Here is a 24,497-nt window from a genome sequence, read left to right as displayed (position 1 = left end):
AAGACATCCAAATGCTTTTCAGAGAGATACCCCCCCTGTGTAAAACTGCTTAGACATTCAATCATCAAACTACTCTTTCTCATTACCTTGTACTCATTTACAAAGTACAATCCAATATTTTATAGTCTGAATCGCTCCATTAAACACACAGACCTAACTACACGACTATTCATTTAGACCTTTAAAGCTATATGTGTGACAATACATATCTGGATTACAAACTGGGCAAAGCAGACAAATACCCCAGGGGCCCCAGACTCCCAGGGGCCCCTGAAGCCCCAGGTTCACTATGTGCCAATTGGTTTGTGATCATTTGATTAATTGCAAATTTGTTTTGGCATGTGCCCCACTAAAGAACACGCACTAAGGCTGGCCCTGCATTGTTATCTAATCCTGTGGGCTCAGTATGCTCCAAACAAAGTAGGTCATAAAATGTGCCATCAGACCACGTCTAAAGATAAAACAGTTTATAACTGTTCCAAGTGGCCACGCTCAAAGGCGGGGTGAAAAGCCTACCATCAGCCTCCTCCTGGCTGCATCCCTCTGCCTCCCCAATCTCTCTCCAAGAACTCTGTGTTTTTGGACTCTCAAATGCGATAAATCGTACAAATGGGTATAACAGCACACACTTTTGGACAGTCTCTCCTCGAAAGCATTCACGGTCTTGTACTTGGTTGGATATATGAAAACTGATGGAAGAATGAAAAAAGAGAGCTCGAGAGAAGTTCATATCCTGCCTGCTTTCATATCTCTGTGTACCTGGCCAATTGCTGCGCGATGTGGGCATGATTGTCGGATTTTTGGTTATGAAATGTTTCAGAAATTGTTGGACACAAGCCCCAAATGGTGCTCACATGGTGCACAATCCTAAATAAAGTTGTGTTTAATGAAATTACCCACAAACTAATTGACACAGAAAAGTACTGGGTCTCTACACTATCGTCTGCTGTGTGCTTGGAGGAGAGAGGGCACACAATACACAACACATGGGTGGTGGGTGAATGGGGTTGGTAGCGACCCAGCAGCTAATGTTTTCCCAAGTGACCTCCTAACAGGTTAATTTGACCATATGGCTGTGACACAGTTAAAGGGGTCTTCCACTAATTTTAGGCGTAGCTGACCTTTAAGGTTAGGGATGTTAGTCAGTGGTGCCCATTTGTGTATGAGAATGTGCTCTTTAAACTCTACAGTGCCTGTAGTCTTATTTCCAGAAAAAAAAAATGATAGTCTATGCATAAGAGTACAATTTTACAAATGTGTTAATTTCAGAAAAAAAAATCGTTTTAAGACCACTGTTTTTGGCTATGTCAATCCAGTCAATACCAGTAGACCTTGTTATAGTAGAAGTTGTAATAAGATGTAGCCTACTTTTCCAAAAATATTGCCGTCCGTTTAATAAAAGCATCAATGTTGCTGTTTAGCCTGAGCCCACATACGCTCAGAGTATTCTGTTTATGGCATCTGACTGATGGAGTAAAATCACACGACCAGACCCCAGAGACCCCCCAACCCCCTCCTCCCCTCCACAAGGCGATCGGCATTGATACAGCAGCGCCGGTAGGGGCGGGGCAGCACTGCAGCAGTGCGCTTCTCGAGCTGTCTCCGGTAATGTTCCATAGGATACACACTCCCCTCTCCGCCCCTGCCGCGAGACAGGTGGTTGGACTATATGCCTTCATCCTCGAGCGCTCCCTCTTAGAATAAGCAAAAAAATAAAATAAAATAAAATCTGTTGACAGCAGGGAAGGGTCGGTTGGCGCGAGCGCGTCCCCGATGGACTTCCAGCGTGTGACCTCCGCGATCACCGGGCGGATAGCGGGAGAGGGGGGGCAACAACCGGAACGCACGAGGAGAGCCCCGCCGATCTACTGCCAAATGTTTTCCAGCGAATCGCTCGAGCTGCTGTTCACGGGAGTGGGTCTACCGACAGAGGAATGAGATGCACGAGTAAAAAGTTGATACGATTTTGGTGGGAATTTTGATCTGAGAGGCGGCAGGATCATTTCTGACTATCCTCCGGTCTGGAAAGTTCCCTTGGGAGGGGGTTCATTATGGCTTCAGGCGCCGGTAAGGCTGCACAGCCCCCCGGGCAGGGCTCCGCCGTTAACGGGACTGCGGCAGAGTTCCCGAACATCGAGCAGGAGCTGTACGACTACCAGATGCACAGCAAGATGTGCAAGAAGATCGCTCAGCTCACCAAGGTAAGACCTGCCGGTGACACCGGGAGAGGCGCGCTGTCACTGAATCTGTCAGGCGGATTGGATGATCTGATGGCTGACCTGTAATTATCCTGTGATAGATGACATATCAGAGAGACACCAACAGATATATCACCACAAAATGTAAATGCTTAAAGAAATATTAAATTGATCCATAGGACCTGAGAGAAGTGCAGAGTAAAAATAAGATATTGCAGAAATATACACTATGAACTCATACGTGCTTAAACAGCATTTTCGATGGACACTATCATTATCATTATGTCTTGGGATAATGATTGGGGTTCTTTCGTCTTCGTGACTGACACAGTAATCAAACATAAGCGATCACTGGGAGCTTCAGGTGCAGGCTGCATATCTTCAGCAATTTGAGAGCCAAGCCTATTGGGGCAGCAATTTAGAGTGATGTAATTATCAGGTAATTTATGGATAATCTTTCGTCATGCATCGATTTACAGTTCAGACGGTTAAATGTAAAATAAAAAAGAACTGCACATCTCATAGCATATGCCAGAGCCCAAAATGATGTTTCTTTGTCTGAACAACAGACAAAAAAAAAAAATCAATTAACAGCGATATGAAACAGATGAAAGCAGTAAAACCCACATTGAAGAAGCTGTAACCAGGTTGATTTGTGGAATTAAAGTGCATTAATTGAGTAATCAGTAACCTTTTTGTCATGATTATAATTATTTCTTTACTAGCACCAACATATCATGCTGTGTATCTTCCTCCATGTGCATGCACACTTATCCCTGTGCAGGCAGGGATGCTTGACAGCTGCAGCAGCAGCAGTAGTTGTATCTGCTCTGGCTCTTCATACAGTAAGCAGTGCTACATGGGGATTCTCCCTCTCTCTGGTGCACAATAATGCTTACAAAGGCAGGGCATGACCCATCGCTTGTTGAGCTATGACAATTACTGATGACTGTGCAGTTCCCATCTTCCCTTATGGATTCACCTGTGTGTAGCCTGTATGTAGGTGTGTGTGTGTGTCCAGGAACACATGTGTGCAATGCAATACATGCTGCAGCTGTATTTGCGTGTGTGTTGTTCAGAAAGCTTCTTTGTCATACACACAGACAAACACACACAAAACACACACACACACACACACACACACACACACACACACACACACACACACTCACACACACACACGCAAACAAAGATGACACAGATGAGGGGTCAGCACTTGTGTCTGTGCTTGTTAGGGAAATTTTCCAGCCTAGTCCTTCTACCTCTCATGCCCCTCTGCTCCTTCCATCCAAATGAAAAAGAAGCCTGCACTTGTTTTCTCTCTCTTGAAACTTTATGCAAGCCCTGCCAGCCTGCGTTTAGCTCTTTGATGACCACAGTAAATAAATCCGAAACCCGGAGCGCTGGTGAAATATAAGAATCATCAAATCCGATATTTGATGTAAGCATTTTCTCTGAGCTTTGGGATGCTGGGCATGTGACACATGGTTTATTTGAGTGTTTTGGGGCAGGGTGTGGAGAGGAAAGGAAGCGGGAAATGGGTCAGCTGTGGTAACCTTATATATTTAATAAGCCCTGGTCTCTGTGAACATGGAGGCTGGAGGCACACATAGCCATGCACTTGTACTTAACACACCTCCTCACGTCGGCCCTCGCTCCTCCACTCACCCATCCACACTTAGCTCCGTGCACACAGCTCCCCTCCCCTTCCCTCCTCATCGTCCTCCCCTCCCCTCTCTCTGCCAGTGACAGTGGTCTGTCCTGGTTGAATGGGTGCTGCTTAATATAAACCAGTAGCACGTCGGAGTGTGTTTACATGGCGGAACAAGCCAATGGGAGGAAAGCAAGAGCTGACCAGGCCAGCTGTTGTGAATGTTCACATAAGCTCGTGCATGAACAGACATGCACACGCCCACATGAATACAGAGAAGAGAGTAGTCTCTTTAGGTGACTCACAGAGATCAACAGTAGCATATTAAAGTGTGTGTTTGTGTGCACATATACACCCACACTTTTGATTGGCAGCTCTAATTCTGTCTATGTGATTTCCTGTACTTATCTAGCTTACACTGTCACAATGTTCCCTGCTTTGTAATCCAGCACACCCGGTACCCTCTTTGATTTGTGTGGAGGTATGTGTGTGTGTGTGTGGGAGGGGGGCTGATGTAAGAGAAAGTGTGTGCATGCTTGCTTGTCTCTTTGCCTTACCTCTCCTCTGTGCACCAACCATTCACTCTACATCTCACTCCTGTTTCAACAGCCTCGTCTCGGCTCTTCTTTACACTGTAGACAGAATATTAATTTCATGCTTTGATGACTATGAAGTTATTGTCAATAAGCACGGGCACTGGCTTGTGAGGCTACATGAATAACATTATCAACTGGCAGGATCAATATGGGGATCTCGAGACAGGCTTTACAGTAGCAAGAGGCTCTCACCACTCTCTGACTGAGCTGCCATACCAAGCGTCTTTATACCCAAAAAGATGAATTCAAGTGTGACACTAACTTATTACACTGGAATTTTTAAATAAAGGTTTCACAAGTCTGAACATGGGCTTTAAACAATGTAAAGGCTTTTACTACGATACAGAAACTTTTTCTCAACTATAAGTGGTGCAAAAACAGAGAATCAGCTGCTTGTCTCTTAAACGCTGCAGGTCAGAAGCTAACTTCAGCGATGTGGTTTATGCTAACCTTAAAGCAAGTCCATGTAACTTTTGCTGAAGAGTGGATACAGGTGGCCGTTACGAGGTGATGGTAAATGCTAAAACTTAGTGCAACAGTAAGAGAAGCGTCATGAAGTCAGTGAACTGACTCATCCATGTCAGTTACACAGCCATATCTATCTAAAGTTTGCTAACTTAAGCTAACATTAGCCACCATAACCTACTGGTCATAACCAAACCAAATGAGGCTGTTGAACAAGAGCTTTCTTTTCAACTTTTCAAGAGTAAGAGTGTGTTATTTATTCTTTCAAATGTTAGTCTCCCTTTAAGTTTACCAGTGTAAAGATACAATTGCTTTCAGATAAAGATAGAAAACTCTTCATTTGCCATAAAGTGACAATGCAGAAATAATGACATGTCTGAAATCAGAGGTTCCCAATCTTAATGCTACAACATGCAATTCTATTTTAGACAATAATGTGTTCCCAACTTGTGGCAACAGTGGCAAGAGCATCAGTGCTCCTCTATGATGCTCTTGTGGTTGAATGGGAACAAATCTCTGCAGCCAAGTTTCAAAGTCATGTGAAAAACCTTCCCAGAAGAGTGTAAGCTGTTATAGCATTATTAATGCCAGTGGTTTTGGAATAAAATGATCAACAATCGCATATGGGTGTAATGTTTGGGTGTCCACATAATTTTGCATCTTGCAACCCCTTAGGGGGTCCCGACCTCCAGGTGTGGGAACCACTGGTTTAGATCTTAACAAGTTTCAGGAGGCCCCTTGCTAAGTCGTCCTCTTGCTATATTTTCCTCCTTGCTCTCACTTTCAAACTGGCCATTGAGGACAGCCAAGAACAGCACGCACACACACCCCCCTCAGAGCCTGCCCTTGATTCAGAGTCCCCTTCATGCCTCTGAGTCATGAGTTATAGTTCGTGAGCCAAAGTTCATGCACTATGATGTGACTGAATAGCCAGTGTTTGACTGAGGAGGGTTTGTGATTAGGATTTGGGAAGATGCCACATCCATCATCGATATCCGTCGCTGAATTATAAGAAATACATAATAGATTAATGGAGATTTACAATGTTGAGACCATGTAAATGTGTGTGCAAGAGAGAGGTGGTGACATGCACACAGAGGGAATGTCCGGTAGTGCTGTGCCAGCTGTGTGCTGCAGACAGAGAGGCGTCTGGGTAAAATATGAGCCTCCATGTCTCCTGCATATACCCACAAGCACACACACAAACACACACACCTCTGCTAGTGGGTAAGTGAGACATCAGAGTCAGTGGGAGCAGATGATGACACTGTAGACATGGCGTAGAGGGTAAAGTGAATAGTGGGGCGAAACAGGCCATATTTCAGGTGTTAGTCACAGTCTATATTAGGAAGAGCGGGAGAGACTCCACATATGCTGGCAGGCAGGAGAATCACTGTATGAAGCCGCAATGACTGGACTATATTAACTCACAGGACTTTGTTTATAGTAGATACACACAGTCTTGTCAGTGTTGCTGTTTAACCTCTATTATTTGTTTGGGGATTTTTGTGTTTCCATGTCAGTCAGTGTCAGTTTGATATTTGTCATCATAAAGCTGCCAGCTCTAAATATTGGCTCCACAATGTCTGTGACAGTATTGGTGTCAGTTTTCCTGCTGTTTGTGATGGACCCCCGTTAAATTAATTTAGAGGAAACAACCCCACGGCGTGAATCATCTGAATCAATGAGGATGTAAACTGAAACCAGGTCAGCTCAAATGAAGCTGAGCTGAAGCTTTTTTTTTTTGCAAAGAAGACTTGGTCAAGAAAGGAACACTGACATAAACCTAAGAGTTGAAAACTGTCACCAAACAATAATATACAGATTTAAATCCTGTCGGTCACGTAGAAGAAAAGGGAAAGTAAAACACTGAATAAAATCATATAAGGAGGCTTATAGGCCAATCTTTTCTTATCAGAGGGGAAAAATCTAGTACTCAGTTTGGAATGAAATATTTCAACGTCAGCTTAAGCTCAAGAATGACTGGCTGTTTCAGCTTTAAATTATTCTGCAGTTATTTCCTAAAATAGGAAAAACAAAAACACTTTTTCCTCAGTCACTTGACCCGGGGGACAAGAAAACCCTAAAAACTAAAACAATCATGAAGAAAACCCCAAATGGACTTATATACAAATATACAAATTATGTCCACCGGAAACATGGCAGGCCGAACCAAGAATACAAAACACAATGATGAACAAGAGTCATTAATAAACATAAAACAAATATGTGATCAGCCTGTAGAAGGCACATCAGTAATGAGATATGACCATAATCAAGTGTCAGTCGAGTGGAGTGGTGGTGATCAGTTCCTGTTTAGCTGCAAAGAAAAAAGAGATGATGAACAAGATACATTTCTATATAATTTTTTTTTTTTTTTTACAAAATTCACATATTTAGGGCAGAAATGTAAACAATCGTTAAATCTCTCCCTGCCTGTTGTTGACACTCTCCAGGTGATTTATTCTCTGAACATGAAGAATGAGGAGCAGGAGGCGGCCCTGCAGGCCTTGAGCCACGCTCACCACCAGGAGCTGCACCGCATCCTGATGGAGACGTGTCATGAAGGGGAGGGGTCAGCGCTGAGGACACGCCTCCTCGAGCTGCAGGAGTCTCTGGATGAGCAGCAGAGAGTTGGAGCCCAGGTGTGTGTGTGTGTGTGTGTTACAGTGTATGGGTGCACTCTTACCCTCCTGATTATGAGATAAACTGACCTCATTCAAGGGCATGTTGTATTGCTGTAATTTAATGTGTAAACTCCCAGCGCGAGCAGCAAATCAAGCCTGTCCCTCACGTGACCTACAACAGTCAACCTTGTTCAGATAGCTCACTCAGTTTAAGACATCAACATGAATCATAAATACCCACATGAATTTCTTGTGAGCTATTTGGAAAAAGGATGCATCTTAACTAAAGAGATACAAAATGAATATGGACCTTAAACTTTTATTTTGAATGTGTGGCCATGCTCATCTGTCTGGTTTGTTTGTCGTGATATGTTGTCCTGTTTTAGATGTTGGACATTTTTTGCTGCCAATTCAGGAGCATGTTATCACAGGAGTGTAAAGACCTACCAGCAAATACATCCCTACACGAAAGCAGTTTAACAACTCCCCCCTATGGGCTTCATTTTTGTGAAACCGGGTCCAGACACACATGAGTGAATTTTGGGGGCCAGAGGTGGAAGCACAATCTTAGCGATGCAAATACTATGAGAATACAATAAGATTAAAACTAGACTGTGGAGTTGAACATAGTCAAGTCATATGCTGTGTTTACAGAAAGTATTGTTTCTTAAAAATTATATATCAACAAACCTCAAACATAGTTCCAGTCAACAGTTTAACCACCGTTCTGTCTGGATTAATATTATAACATAACACAATATAAATCTTTTGCAGGCAACCATTACATTTGTCTTTATTTTGCAGCAAGTGGCCATGCTATGAGCACAATAATACACTCAGAGTTGTCCAGATAAAGAAAGTAATAGACTTGTTAGAGAAAATGTTAGTAATGCTTTATTTCATGGGTTGTGACTTCTAAATCATTTTCTAATTATTTCCAAGAAGTTTCCAAATGAAATCCCAGAAAGAACTTCCAATGGAGACAGGGTTGAATCGGTACACTTCCAATTAATTAAATACAATTCATTGCTAGTTAACTTACTTATGAATCCTGGTTACTTTTGTGACAAGCTGAGGTTTAGAATTTGGAAAAACGCAATTGTTTTGCCACATACTGAGTATTGTTTGAATGTCACAACACTAGCTAATTGGCCTTTATGGATACAGCCTTTTTTGCCTTTTTCAAATGTTTTGCTTACACACTGTCCCCACTGATCACTCCAGTGATCTGCACAGTTCCTAGATCCCAACACAACCAAACACCTTTGAGATGAAATGGTACAGGATATATGCAGTAAGAATTTGACACCACAAAATGAACTGTAGGATGTTAGCATGTTAGCATGGAGCATCTGAAAGGTTTCCAGAGTGTCTTCGCGACGAGACATATACTCAGTGGCCAGTGACTTTATATGTAAGTGCAGTGAGTAACATGTTATCCTTTTTGCCTCTAGGTGCAGGCAGACTTTGAGTGCTTCCGCATCCAGGCGGGGGAGAGGGAGCGTGAAACTGAGGCGGAGCTGAGAAAAGAGTTTGAGGAGAGGCTACAGGCTGCAGAGGAAGAGCTCCAGGAGGCCAAGGCCCAGATCAGTGATGCCCAGGAGGAGAGCCTGCGGTTGAGCAAAGAACTGGAGAAGGCCGGGGAGCAGATCCAGGAGCTGGATGCCAAATGTGAGGAGCTACAGAAAGCAGCTGACAAGGAGAGGCAGAGCAAAGAGGAGCAGAGACAGAGAGAAGATGAGGTGAAAAAGAAAGAGGAGGAAGAGAGACAAACAGAGGTGCGGGAGGACTTGGAAAGAGTAAAAGCACTCTTAGAGGAGGTAAAGGCACTGAAGGAGGAGAGGGATCGAGCAGAGGAGGAGAGGAGGCGAGCTGTGAAAGACGAGAGCGAGCGATGGGAGCAAAAGATAAACAATCTAAACGAGGAGAAAGAAGAAATGAGGAAGAAGATGGAGGCAGAGTGGAGGGAGGAGCGGCGGAGGTGGGAAGAGAGGGAAGAAGAGGAGAAGAAAGGAATGCACAGCGCTCTACGAGAAAGAGTGAAGAGGGCTGAAGCGGAGGTGGAAAGTCACCTGGAGAGGTTGGCTGAGAGCAAGAGAAACACAGTCAAGCTGCAAGAGCGAATACAGGTACACACACAAACACACACACACACCCATAATCCTTCCACTCATACTACAACTGGAATCCAATGCTGCGAAAAGGGAGGTGAAAGGAAACTGAAATGTTGCAGCTTCCTGTCTCTGATGCACCCAGCTAATGATCGTGTTGATGGGAAAGGAGGGAGTGAGGTGGAAGCAGAGAGAGAGAGAGGAGAAAGAGGGGGCTGCCCTCCCTGAGTGCTATTCCCACTGCCAACTGCTAATGAGTAGTTTGAGCAGGATAGATTCACTGCACCACCACCATTACCACCTCGTGGATGAGCATTAAGAAGCCCTATGAGGGCTGGCACAGAGCTGACGTAAGCCCTCACAGCAGACCATTAAAGGCTCACAGCTGGGGCGAGATAGCTCCCTGACTCACCACATTTCATCCCATTTTTTTGCTATCGTCCTCCCTGTCTCTCTGACTTGTGTTCTTTCTTTCCTTCTTCCTTATCTGTGTCAAATTTGCTGCCGGCTTCTCTCTCTCCCTCATCTTTTCATCATTTTTTCCCCTTTTCTATTCCCCTGTGCTCTTTGTCAACCTACAATACTCCTCTGCATCACCCTTCTTACTCAACCCCTCCCCGTCCTTTGTGCCTCCCCCCAGGACCTTGAGGAGGAGCTAGAGCTGGATCGGAGGCGTGTGTCCGAGGCCGAGGGCATGGCTAAACGGGCAGAGGAGGAGCTTGCGGTCGCCAAGGAGAGGCTGCTGCTGCAGGAAGACGAGCTGCAGAGCAGAGCAGGTAGTCGGTTCAGTCTGCCTCTCACAGTCTGTGTCTGCCTGTCCACCTGTCTTCTCACCTGTCTGCTGGAGAACGCTCACATCGGCGAAAATCATCTGAGCTCAGTGCAATTCTATTATTCATTCTGACTCAGCGTTAATTAAGTTTTCGCCTCACGAAACTATAATATATACAGAAAATGCGATAAACGCACATTATTCATTCTCCACAAAGATTAACAGTTTCATCAAAGTGTCATCATACCCAGTCAGCAAAAACGCCCTGAATTTTATTTATTGCATGAGAATGATTTTTGTTTTAGGCTCTTCCTCATCCAGTATTGGTCTGCTGTTAGTCCATTCTGCTTCTATTATGCATAATCAATCAATACATGCTCGGGCATGTTTGTGTGAGCGTGTCTGTGTGTGTGTGCGCTTGTGCTCACTTGGGTGTTTATTTGGTGTGTGTTCTCTGTGCGTGTATCAGAGGAGCTGCTGAACCGCGGAGGCTGTGAGGTGTGTGTGTGTGCTGAAGTGGAGGAACTGAGGAGCCAGGTGAGCCGTCTGCAGAGCAGGAACAGAGAGCTGGAACTACAGAGCAGCGGCCGAAACAGTGACCACGCCCGTCAGATACGCCAGGTAAAACACACACACAAAGTAAATAAAGTGCAGTTACATGTGCATATATATTAAATATTACACTCAGTGTCCACTTTATTAGGTACACCTGTATAATCTAATGCAATCCAATACAACTGTTCTGCCATAAAGTCTACTTTTATGATGCCTATGATAAAAGCGGTGGTGTTGCACTGGTGTTGTATATAATGTAGTCCAGTACAACACCACCTTTAACTATGACCTCAGTGCTAAAACATATAATTGAATTTCCACATCTCTGACAATATGACAAAAAACTGAACATTATAAACTTCATAAAGGTAGAGTTTATGGCTGAGCTGTTGCATTGAATTGCATTAGATTGTACAGGTGTACCTAATAAAGTGGCCACTGAGTGCATGTTGTGTGTGTGCATAGCATGCTGAGGCCCTGTCCAGTTTGCGTTCTGAGATGGTGAGAGCCCAGACAGAGGAGCTGCGTCGCATCCAAAAACATGCAGATGATGAGAGGGACAAACTGCAGAAGGAGATAGAAAAAGAGAGAGAAAACCTACAGAAGGAAAGAGAACAAGAAAAGGATCAGTTCGAGAAGGACAGAAACAGACTGCGCAGAGACAGAGAGGAGGAGAAGGGAGCGCTGGAAGAGATCAGAGAACGTCTGAGGAGAGAAAAGGAGGAAGAGGTGGACCGGCTGCGGAAGGAACTGGAGGTTGAGAGGGTTCGTGTTCGTTCGCAGTTGGACAAGAGCATTGAACAGGTCGAGGCGGAGAGAGCCAACGTGCAGCAGAAGCTGGAAGAGGAGAAGAAGAGATTGGTGGAGAAGGCTGAGGAGGACAGGAAACGGTTGAAGGAGCAGGTGCGGAAGGCAATAGAGGAGGTGATGAGGAGGCACGCAGCCGAACTTCACAGCGTCCAAGAAGCTCTGAGCTCAGAAAAGAAGACCAACCAAGAGGTCAGCATCTGTCTGCACACCACTAGTAACCACTACTAGATATAGTAACTTTATATCTCACAGATCAGTGAAGTACTGCTCACACATGACCATATTTTTAAACTAAAGCTGGGATAGTTCTTCCCTTTTTGTCAGGGCATTTGGACTGACATATATATCTGAAATTTAAAAATAGCCTGTTACTCAGCTGTGGCAGCCAGCTCACATAAGCTTAATTATTTTAGTTTCAGTTTCAGTCAGACTTTGGATTTGATTATTTTGGATACAAGGATGAACCACTGGAAAAATCATTTTCTCTTTCATCCTGTCACATAGCTGCAACAGTAATGCTTTCCCTCTGAGTCTGTGTGATGCAAATGTTCTCTGTTAAAAACTCTCTTAAACATACACAGAAAACAGGATTCTCCAGCCAAGCTCTAGCTGAACAATTCTGAAACAATTTTGTGTAGCATAAATGTTTTTTGTCTGATCTGCTGTGCTGTTAATCATCTGGTGAACCTTGAAGGGTCCCCACCCCCTGTTAGCTCTACGAGAGTATGAATACTTTTTTGAACTCAGTGTAAATGTAGAAATATAAAGAGATTTTATCACATAATTGCCTGCCCTTTGAGCCTTCTTGTAATGTGCACTTCATCGTGACTAATTATTAATTAGGCTTACTAATAAGGAGATGATAATATGGTTGGGTTAAAGGGCTACAGAAGATCGGCTATTAATGTAATAATGGTTTTGATGAGGATGAATTTTCTTGGAAGGTGTGTGCGCATTTGGAAGAAGAGAGGAGAACCGGTGAGGAGCTACGCAACGGGCTGGAGAAGGAAACAGAGGAGCTGAGGACAAAACTGAGAGATGCTACCAATGAGGTCAGAGGTCAAATTACACTAGTTGAGTGTGTATTTTAACCAGATAAAATATATCAGATATCAGTTATAACACTTGTAATATGCAAAGTGAAAGTGAAAAGTTTCTGTGCTCTCAGATCTGTAGGCTGGAGTCAGTCATCCAACGGCAAGACAAGAAAGAAAAGGGGGCCCCTGAAGCAGCACGCTCATGTGGACCACAGTGCTCTCGTCTGGAGGAAGAGCTTCATCACACTCGGAGTCGACTGGCTCGGATGCAGGAGGAGGCAGAGAGGCATCGCGACAGGCAGCAGAGAGAGATCGCGTCCCTGAGAGCTGACAAACACCGGCTGGAGGAGAAAGTCCTGGAACAGAGCCGACTGAACACAGAGAGGAGTCTTCTAGATCAGGGCCAGCGGCACACTGAGGACCGGATCAGGTAGCAGAATAAACACCAACCTGCCAGAAGTACTTAGGCTTACATGACAAAGTCTTGACTCTGCTTGTAATCACCTCCCTGCCCTCCTGTTAAAAGATCACAGGAGAAGATCAAAGTTGAGTTGAGCCATGGCATCTTTTCCTCTCTTCAATTCGATTCAGTTTCATTTGAATGAGCTCTACTGACATGTAATGTGTTTTACCAGAACAAAACATGACAAGAAATTAGCTGCAGCAATAAAAACGATACATGATGCTACAAACGATATCACAAATCAATATCACAATCCAAATAAACATTAGCCGTAATGGTTTTCAGAAAACCAATTAGTCTGTCCTGTCTCATATAGTGATTCTACATATCTAGCAGCTTCTTTTTCATTATATATATATCGACTATTGAAAACAGCACATTACTTTTATTTAAATTGTGTTTAATTACTCTAAAATACCAGTTTACATGCAGTTTTCAATAACATAATTGTTGTTGAATAGAGAACAATAATGCGTTTGTCTAACAATAGTACCCCTCAACATGTCGTTACTTTTCTGTTCTGAAGTCTTTTCCATGCAACGGCACACATTTACAAAACCTGTTAGCTAAAAGTATACAGGTTTCTGCTCCAGAAATACAACCAGGGAATTTCTAATCTCTCAATATGACAAAGAAAACCAGGTTTGCGCTTATATGAGCGTTTATGAAATAAAGTTATTAAGAAAAGTAAGAAATAATCAGCTGTACTAAAGCTCCTCTTAAAATAAGTTAGAAGCACAACCAAATAAGACACTTTAACCCAGAAGAGTGTAGCAAGAAGAAATAAATAGTACATTTTGCATGAAGGTTAACTGCCTCACTTCTTGTCCTGCTGCATGCCTCCAGGGCAGAGTGTGAGGATCGTCTCAGAGCAGAGTTCAGGATAGAGATGAATGCTGCTGTTGCTGAGAGCGAACAGAGATGGCAGAATAGAGAGCAGGAGATGCAGACCCAGATATCTGAGCTGCAGAGTCAACTGAGCGAGGAGCAGGTGAGTCTCCTTCACAAACTGCCAGTAACCGTCTGCGATCCTTGTCCTCAGAACCTTCAGCCATGCTGATTTTCACTATAGGCATCTAATGATAGCCTGATAATCAGCCATTTTGTTTACTTTTCATATTTTTCTTGAATTTCTGAAAAGAGAGATGGATGTCTGGAACTAATCTAGACTAGTATTGAAAGCCACTTTTTTTAAAAGCAAGTGAAAAAAGTTATCCAGCTTGATGGACTTGTTGGTGAGTCGTAGACTGCAGCTAACGATTCTTTCCATCATTGATTGATTTTCTCATTTAATCAATTTTGCCCAGTCTCTTTCTTGTGGTGGAGTCATGAACACTGACCTTAACTGAGGCAAGTGAGGCCTGCAGTTCTTTGGATGTTGTTGTGGGGTCTTTTGTGACCTCTTGGATGAGTCGTCGCTGCGCTCTTGGGGTAATTTTGGTCGGCTGGCCACTCCTGGGAAGGTTCACCACTGTTCCACATTTTCGCCATTTGTGGATAATGGCTCTCACTGTGGTTCGCTGGAGTCCCAAACCTTTAGAAATGGCTTTATAACCTTTTCCATTCTGATAGATCTCAACTACTTTCTTTCTCATTTGTTCCTGAATTTCTTTGGATCTCGGCATGATGTCTAGCTTTTGAAGACCTTTTGGTCTACTTCACTTTGTCAGGCAGGTCCTCTTTAAGTGATTTCTTGATTGAGAACATGTGTGGCAGTAATCAGGCCTGGGTGTGGCTAGAGAAATTGAACTCAGGTGTGATAAACCACAGTTAAGTTATGTTTTAATAGGAGGGGCAATCGCTTTTTCACACAAGGCCATGTAGGTTTGGATTTTGTTTTCCCTTAATAATAACAACTTAATTTAAAAACTGCACTTTGTGTTTACTTGTGTTATCTTTGACTAATATTTAAATGTGTTTGATGATCTGAAACATTTAAGTGTGACAAACATGCAAAAAAATAAGAAATCAGGAAGGGTGCAAACACTTTTTCACACCCTTGTGTATAATGACCTCTGTGGCTCTGAGGGAGCTTTGACAAGTCTGAGAAAATAACCCTGATGATGTCACCTGGGTGTCTCAGCTTTGGCTTGGAGATTATACATTTTAACAGAAAGCCTGCGTTACAAACTGGTATGTGGAGTTTGAAAGATGTGGGTGGTTACCAGGCAGGAAGGGTGTAATGTAATACTTTATCGAGCTGCATGATGAGGGATCCAGTGTTTTAGAAGCTTAAGCCACACTGAGACTAAAAGTGTGGATATTTCCTCCTCAGTTGCATCAATTTGTCTATTCCCCAACTTTATGGGAATGCAATATTAAATTGCTGGAGTACTCTTTTAATTAGTTCCATAAGCCTGTTTGTGAGTGCACAATGAAGTCTGTTTTATTTATTTATTTTAAGAAAGCTGTCTGCATCTGCAAATTCTTAAACAAAAGCGACATCGCCATTTAATTTAACGCTTGCTGCAAATTCATCATCTCAGGATTACTTTGACGGCGCAGAGCACTTAAAATCCTTTCGCTCGCGATTTCTCACCGATGCAGGCGGAGAAAAAGAAGACGGATCCGGGAGATGATTGCCATGGCAACCCCGAAATTGACAGGCTGAGGAAAGAGGTCCAAGACACCAAGGAGATCAACAAGAAACTGAGGGAGCTGCTGCAGGTACACGCACACGCCTGTATGCACACACATTTTCAAAAATCATTTGTACTCTCTTTCATAGGTTTTCTCTGTGATGAATAATTGAGCAGCTTTGATGAAAGCGCTGCAGTGAGGAGGCAACGTAATGTTATTCATTGAGTGTGTTCATTTATCCATGTAACAGTATATCTGTAGTGTAAAGCTGTTTGTGCAGCTGTTGTAAAAGGACAACATGTGTGTTAATGTGTTGGAGGAGCCCCAAACCCAGTCTTCAGCTGAGGAGAGACACAGTCACGCCATGGCTCTGCAAGCGTTGGAGAGACAGGCGAAAGAAGATGTGCTGTCTGAGAGGAACAGGCTACAGACAATGCACCACCTGGAGCTAGGTATCGCACACATGCACACATGTACACATGTACACATAAACACATTCAGGCATGAGCATTAGCATAAGCACACATAGACGGTAACATATCTTGTATAACACGTACACAGCTGCATGGACACATGAGCAAGTGCGCACACACAAACACACACACACACACACATACACACAGAGCAAAATACACATTGAGATTATAAATTCAACAGTGAAGTTGCTATTGCCATGGATACACTTCACCATGGCAACAGCAGAAGGGTACCTGTAACAGTGGGCCAAATTGATTTAGTTTTCCTGTATGTGGTTGTGTGTGTGTGATATCAGATAAGCAGCGTGCAGAGTTGACCCAGCAGCACACAGAGTGGAGCAGACAGATGACCCAGCGACACATGCAGCAGATAGAAGACCTACAGGCTCAACTACAGGCACACACACAGATGATGGCTCTGCAACAGGTAACACATACACACACATATTAGTCCCACTGGGATGAACACACATGTCTCTTTGTCTGTACACACACACACACAAACAAACAAATACACATACAGTATATGTGCACACACAAGCAAATTACAGCCATTATTGTTCACATGAGTAAAATCCTCCGTGGTTCTGGGATTAAGTCAACACAGCACATTACTGTCTACAGCCGCACTAACCATTTTAAAAACTGAATTCTGAATCTTAGAATGAATGCAGATATTGATTATGTGTATCTTCTGTATCCATGCTTGTATGTGTGTGTGTGTGTGTGTGTGTGTGTGTGTGTGTGTGTGTGTGTGTGTGTGTGTGTGTGTGTGTGTGAAGGACCTGAAGCAGCAGAACCAGTATCAGGTGTTTGAGCGACAGCTGGATGAGAGTCGCTGTGCCATGCTGGAGCTGCAGAGAGAAAATGTAGCACTGAAGAAGCAATTAAAGGAAAGGTAAGGAAAGAAGTGGGCTCATTATTTAGGCATTACTGATATCCTTCAGGGCTGCAACTAATGCTTATTTTCATTATTAATATAATCATTATTATATTAATCTGCTGATATGTTTTCTCAATTAAATGTCAGAAAATAGTGTAAAATCATCACAGTGTCCCTAAGCCATGGAGGACATACTCAGGTTGATTGTTTCATCCAATCAACAGTCCAAAACCAAAGATATTCGGTGTACTATCATATATGACAAAGAAAAATATATAAACCTCACATTTAAGAAGAAGGAAATTGTGAATGTTTCGCATTTTTGCTTGAAAAATGGCTGAAATGATTAATCGATTATCAAAATAGCTGCCATTCATTTTCTGTCGATTTACTAATCGATTAATTGACTAATCGTTTCAGCTCTAATATCCTTGGAGTTAGGACAAAAACTAATGACCAACTACCAAGTTGCATACCTAATTGGAATCAGTAACTTAAAGGAATAGTTTGACATTTTGGGAAACGCTTGTGTGTCTGTACAGTAAATATGAAGCTACAGCCAGCAGCCGGTTAGCTTAGCTTAACACAATGAGTGGAAACAAGGGGAAACAGCTAGCCGGGCTCTGTGCAAAGTAACAAAATATACCTACCAACACCTCTAAAACTCACTAATTAACACATTATATTTACTGGGGTTATGTTTGGGACCCGGCCATAATGTGTTAATTAGTGAGCTTTAGAGGTGTTGGTAGGTTAAGGTAAGCTAACTGTCTCCTGGCTGTAGCGTCATATTTAGCGTACAGACATGAGGCTGGAATCGAACTACTCAAGTGAATTTCCCAAAATGTAGAACTATTCCTTAAAGACGGGTTGGGGAAAAGAAGAGGTTCACTGCAGTATATGACAAAAATATATTGCACATATGCTCTGCCTCTGTGTATAGTTTGGATTTTGAGCTTTATTAATTACTGGTGTATATGAGCCACTACAGTAAATGCTACTCAGAAATGATATGTAGTACAGTAATAAGCAGGCTAAATTAGCAGTGATATTTCCATCAGCGATGATTCAGCCACTTTCAGGATGCCTCCTAATTGTTTTATTGTATTAACCATGCCACTTTCATTATTTCCATTCTTCTTCTTGTATCTACTGTCCCTTCCCAGGTCAGTACAGGAGAATCCTGAAGCTGACGAGAAAGCAGAGGAAAGTGCAGAATTGCAGAAGAAGAAAGACGCCCAGCTGGAAGAAGAAGCACAACGTCTGAAGGAGGAAGTGGAGAAACTGAGGGTGGAGATGGAGAAACTGGAGGAGTCACAGAAACACTGGGAGGAGAGGAAAGAGGAGGACGTAAAGGAAGAGGAGGTGGACGAGGAGAAGAAGAAGGAACGGGAGGAGGAGAAGAGGAGAGAGGAGGTGGAGGAGATCAGGAGGGAGCACAAGAGGGAGATGCAGAGTTTGGTCTCTGAGTACAGCAGCGCCCAGACGCACCTGCAGGCTCGCATAGTGGCCTTGGAGAACGAGTGAGTAGAGGATAGACACGTGGAAATACAGTAGTTTAAAATGAATATAATCTGGCTGAAACACTGAGAGAACATCAGGACGGGTGTGAGAGAAAAAGTGCTGTGTGTTTGTGTATATGATTTAACTGCAGGCTGCGTGAGCGAGAGGAGCGGTGTAGGAGGAGGGAGCCTCGATGTGACGACCAGCAGTTGGGGAGACTTCAGGAGAGACTGTCCGAGAGAGACCAGCTTATCAAACGATTAGTGGTGAGAGCGCGCACACACACACACACACACACACACACACACACACACATTAACAGACTGCCTGTGGAGCTGCTCCTCTGATGACTCCAAAAGTTGCTCACTAGTTATTCTGTTGATATTTTATGTAGACCAAAACCAACAATGAAATGATCGAATTGTCTGTGTAGTCAAAGTCTGACATATCTTATTCCTCAGAGCCATAGAGGCACATAGTGACCTCTCTTGTCCAAAAATGACTAAAAACACATCAGTGAACCACACTGGGTTCCTACATTATGATGAAATTGGACGATGTAGTTTATTTTGAGTCGATCCCACATACAGCTTCCTGCTGCCGAAAATACTCACTAGAGCACCAAATCTGTGGCTACAAATAGTCCCCAACAAATGTACTATTTACTCCTGTCTGAGTTATGTTCGCTCAAAACTACAGTGCCCAGCTTATAATTTTTGTTCAAAGGTTTCTTGCTAAATGTCTCACAAGCCAAACAGTCATGATCTTAACAGTTCATGCTTGACTTTGGAAACAGAAGTTGATAAAACAATCTCCACTCAAGGTCCACTTACTTGCTTGTTGTGCAGCTTTCGACCATATCATGCAGTCCTCATGAGCAGATTTAGTTTGCTCAGTTGGTGCTCTAGGACATCTCATGCATGTGGAGCTAAGGGGTCTCCTGATTGCCTGGTGGTTAGGATGCATACTATATAACTGCAATGTATAACGGTTTGATTCCCTACAGGGAATTTTGTTGTTGAACTCCTTTGTGTCTTTGGAAAAAATTGGAGCTAGTTCAGAACGGTGCGAGTCGGTCAAAAGCTCCAGAACTAGCGAGTAGGTGGACCTTGAGTTGAGATCAAACAAATATATTGAACCCTGCTAAACTGGCAATACAAGCTTCTCCAACTCCAATTAGGACAAACTGTCATGGTGCAAAATGACCTGACAGGTTGAATTTGAGAAATTCTTGGAGCCAAATAAGAGTGTTATGACCAAGAGTTTATGTAAAACTGGCTGTGTAAACGGGCATTTTTCAAAAAATTTAATGACTTGAATAACCACTTAAACCAAATCAAATTGAAACAGTGTCTTCATTAATCATCTGTGGTCATATATGCGTAGGAGAAAATTAAATTTTTTGTCCTCTGCCAGAGTGCCGTGTCTGCCATCTGTGTGGCATGAGGCAGCTTAGCAAACAAGTACACCCTCCAGACACAACGCTAATACAACAGCAACAACACCAACTGTGAATAAAGCCAATGTAAGTCCTTCCTCATCCTCCTTCCCTCCAGGAAGAGAGGCATCAGCTGCAGCTCCACCCTCCTGTTGCCGGGGACAACAGCACCCTCAAGCTTCGTGACAGCAAGTTCCGCCCCGGGAGCGTCACACCAACCATGAGGGTGAGTTTGTCTGTTCTGCTCATGCACACAATATATTCATCAAAACGAGCCTCCTTCCAGCCAGAAGCGCTCACTGGGCTGGAGCCAGCTTCTCACTCGACAGATCACCAGTCTGTTGTAAAGACGCGCTCGCTCTGTGTATCACACTGCTTTTAATTACATTCAGTTTGGCCAGTAAACATACGAAGAATAAAAATGTGGTTCCTACAAAACAAAATAAGTTTAAGGATGTAATCTCAAACCATATTTTTGACTTTGGATATTAATCTAAAAGTAACTTGAAGTTTATTGGTTTTTCATATGTAGATATACTGTATAAGCTCCAGATTTTATACCACTCAGAAATATTTTCTTATCAAAAACTAAAAGCATCCTCAGCCGCCTTAATCATAATTTGAGGCTGCAACTGAGCGCAGGATCCAGTGAGCATTAACGTGTCTACATTCATTTTGGTGTCAGTTATGGATAAGTGATCACAGACCATCTGGGCTGGTAAATCTAAGCATTATTAGCATGTGTGCTGTTTACTGAATATATTTGAAATGATACTCCTCCCTAAAATGTTTATAATATCAAACAACCACCTTCTGTAGACTTGAAAGATTGATGTTAAACAATTTGTAATTTATTTTTTGACAGCTAATGGGTGTCGTGGTCAGCTTGGATTCATGGCGGTAATTTTGAGAGTGGAAAAAACGTATCAAAACACCACAAACCACTCCTGCAGCGTAACTTACTTGATACTTCTTCTCGAGAATAATATTGTACCTGATGAATTCCAGCTGACCACAGCTGCTGTTCTTCATAAAGAAGGTAAGTACAAATGTTTTACAGCCTACAGTGGGTGATTGTTTGATACTTGTGATATAAAGTATTATATGTAACATGTCCTCAAAGGCAAAAAAATGCAGTTTTCTCAAAATATTTCAAATAGTCGTCATTTTCAACAACCCTCCCATACAGCATCACCTGCAGTCTGAGAACACACCAAATCTGCTAGCCTTAATCTAAGTGGGAAAATAATAGTAATTTCATGGTGGAAAAAACTTTAATTTGAGTATTGTAACACCAAAATATAAACTATGCTGGTTTTTACTAACAGAGGAAGCGCGTGGAGTCTCCTACGCGTGCCACCAGCATCCCCAGCGCCGGTACTTACGACAGGAGCATCTTCCTACCCCACTCCTCCTCATCGTCTTCCTCCTCATCCTCCGTCCATCAGCACTCCTCCTCAACCCTCCCCCACCAGTCCACTTCCCACCCTCAGACCTCCCCCCACTACTCCACCTCCTCTCTTCCACACAAGCACACCTCCCTCTCCCTCAGCCAACAGTCCTCCCCCTCCGTCCCTCGCTCCACCAGATCCCGGACCTCCTGCATCCCTCCCACCCCAGCGCCCACCGCCCCGCTCCCCGTCTGCCCCTCGCCGCAGACGGGCATCCGCTATGTGTCGCCCTCCTGCCAGGAGCCGCATGCACACCTGCAGGCCCAATCAATCAGGTATGAACATTTTAATATCTTGGCCGTGTTGTTACAAATCTGAAAGGAAGGGAACGGGACAGCCGCACACTCTTAACTCAGATGCATTTATTTCAACTTATAAAGATCAACATTTCAGCAAACGGCCTTCTTCAGGATAGGACACCACAGTCACCTGAAACCGAAAATATGTCCACATCCTCAAGAAATCAAGCACAAAACAGAAAAAGAAACCACAAAATCCAATATATCCACAAAAGTAATGCTTCAATTCAATATTAAAGGTCAAATTAATTTAATTAAAGCAAAACTAATTCAAAATATCTTTCAAGTCACTTTATGAAAAATAAATCTACTATATAAAAAATTACAAATCACAATACATATATATATATATATATATATGGGGTGGGGTGGTATGTGTCATCCTAAAGCTTGGGTCCTGGGAGTTTGAGGGTTCTGCGCAGTATCTTAGCTGTTCCTAGGACTGCACTCTTCTGGACAGAGACTGTTCCTGCCTGCATCTTACACGCTACTGTTGTGCTGAACTGTCTCAGGGGCATCTTTGCACCATCTGCCCTGGGGTCCTGTCTGGTGTGGTAGACCCCAGCCTCTATTGATCTTGTACTGAGTGCCTGTTTTTGTGCTGCCATGATTAGTGCTTCTGTGCTGTCCTTTAGTCCACTTCAGAACTGGTATCCGTAGCCACTCTGGCTGAGGGGGTTCGGGTCTATACACATACATACATGTATGTTTTTTGACAGTGGTGGAAGAAGTTTTCAGATCTTTTACTTGAGTAGAAGTAGCAATACTACAGTGTAAAAATACGACAAGTAAGAGTCCTGCATTCAAAATCTAATACAAAAGCATTAACATCAAACTTTACTTAAAGTGCCAAATATAAAAGCACTCATCATGCAGAATGTTCCATTTCAGATTCATATACAGTATATTATGCTACTGGATTATAATTATTGATGCATTAATGTGTTCATCACTTTAATGTTGCAGCTGGTAAAGGTGGAGATAATTTTATTTGCTTTATATACTGCTGGGTATCTTAACCTATAATAATACATAGTAATTTATTAGTTGATTTTTTTTTCATTTTGGATTTTTAATATGATTCTGCAAAGTAACTAGTAACTTAAGTTATCAAATAAATGTAGTGGAGTAAAAGTATAAAGTAGCATAAAATGGAAATACAAGTACAATGGAATAGTACAAGTACCTCAAAATTGTAGTATGGTACTTGAGTAAATGTACTTAGTTACATTCCACCACTGTTTATTAAGCATCATTTGTGTAGATACATTTTTATTGTGGATTTTTTTTTTTTAATTTGAATGTAAATTTGAATGGGTTCAGCTCTTCTTTGGATTGGCCTGATTTGAAGCACCTATCTTAGTATAAATGCCAGTCAGGTGACTGTGGTGTCCTATCCTGAAGAAGGCAGTTTGCTGAAATATCGATCTTTATAAGTTGAAATAAATGCATCTGAGTAATAGGTGTGCGTTTTCCCCTCAGTTTTTCACTTGTTTCAAAATAAACAAAATGCTCTGAACCTCAGCCTGACCAGGCTTGTGCAGTCAGAGCCCCTCAGCTCTGCCCGAGGATCTGAGGCTTTCTGACATCTTTCAAATCACTTCTCAAAACGTATTTTTTCAAAAAAGCCTTTTATTAATTCTAGCACTCTGTTTGATTGCCAACATATATCTGTTTTATTATTAGTAATTATCTTTATTGTTGGGGTTTTTATTTTATTTTATTTCTGTATTATTTGGATTGCCTGATTTTATTTGCGTCAGTCCTGAAATGTTTTAATCCTGGTTCAACCATGTAAAGCACTTCGTAACTTTGTTTTTGAAAAGTGCTGTATAAATAAAGTTTATTATTATATTGTTATTATAATTATATATTAATTAGGATTTTTTTTTTTTAATCTGTCTATGTGTTTCTTCTGTTTTGTAGGGGCTCGTATCTGGAGCAGAGGGGGACAGAGGGGCTAAAACAGGAGTGGTTCACCAAATACTTCTCCTTCTGAGCACAAACACACACACACACACACACACACACACACACACAGACAGCAGCTGCAAGTACATTTCCTCATATACAGTTCATTGCTTCTTATACACATCTGTTTGCTTCCCACACACACACACACACACACACACACACACACACATCAACAGACATACGTATGGGCTCATCACCAGCAAGGCCATCTCAAACATTGCCTCAAAGCTCAACCAAAAAGTGCTTCTCAAACACATGCCTGACCTCTTCTCAGAACATAGGCCTGCCGGATCTTGTTTGTATAGTTTGAAATGTCTCCATATCTTTTTTTTTTTAAAGCGGTCTTCCTTTTTTAAATGCAACCTTTGCTCTAATCTCATCACACGATTATTCCAAGCAAATGTACATTTCTGAAAATCAACAACCAAGTGTCTCTTCGAGTATGGAAGCATTTGACGTATTCAATCAAGATCCTCGTCAAAACGGACACACGCGACTCACCATACCAAAATGAAGCTTGTTTCAATGCAAAAATGTATGATAATCTTAAAGAACAAATTGAATAAAATATTTTCTTTTTGTAAGTGCTTCTTCTTTGTATACTGGTG

General features: G+C 42.6%; 1 protein-coding gene across 4 annotated transcripts; it reads left to right on the top strand.

The window, feature by feature from the left end:
* Nucleotides 1-1,583: 1,583 nt before the first annotated feature.
* fam184b (family with sequence similarity 184 member B) lies at nucleotides 1,584-24,473 on the top strand. 4 transcript variants are annotated; one of them, XM_044191076.1, is made up of 18 exons: nucleotides 1,584-2,201; nucleotides 7,367-7,555; nucleotides 8,992-9,666; nucleotides 10,289-10,424; nucleotides 10,890-11,041; nucleotides 11,441-11,974; nucleotides 12,730-12,837; nucleotides 12,954-13,252; nucleotides 14,132-14,276; nucleotides 15,833-15,952; nucleotides 16,188-16,317; nucleotides 16,638-16,768; nucleotides 17,124-17,239; nucleotides 18,391-18,747; nucleotides 18,867-18,993; nucleotides 20,284-20,391; nucleotides 21,494-21,891; nucleotides 23,842-24,473. In XM_044191076.1, the coding sequence occupies exons 1-18, from the start codon at nucleotides 2,052-2,054 to the stop codon at nucleotides 23,912-23,914; spliced, it is 3,948 nt and encodes a 1,315-aa protein (XP_044047011.1). In that variant the 5' UTR covers nucleotides 1,584-2,051; the 3' UTR covers nucleotides 23,915-24,473. The 4 variants fall into 4 exon arrangements, 3 of the variants coding, with proteins under 3 accessions (XP_044047011.1, XP_044047010.1, XP_044047012.1); XR_006377520.1 differs by lacking the exon at nucleotides 23,842-24,473 and adding an exon at nucleotides 21,031-21,204 and having other exon boundaries at nucleotides 1,585-2,201; nucleotides 16,185-16,317; nucleotides 21,494-21,634; XM_044191075.1 differs by having other exon boundaries at nucleotides 1,585-2,201; nucleotides 16,185-16,317.
* Nucleotides 24,474-24,497: the final 24 nt, after the last annotated feature.

This window comes from Siniperca chuatsi, linkage group LG3, assembly GCF_020085105.1.
Source record: "Siniperca chuatsi isolate FFG_IHB_CAS linkage group LG3, ASM2008510v1, whole genome shotgun sequence".
In the NCBI taxonomy this organism is placed as follows: Eukaryota; Metazoa; Chordata; class Actinopteri; order Centrarchiformes; family Sinipercidae; genus Siniperca; species Siniperca chuatsi.
The sequence above is the reverse complement of the archived record's forward strand: the minus strand, read 5'-3'. Positions and strand labels throughout refer to the sequence as shown.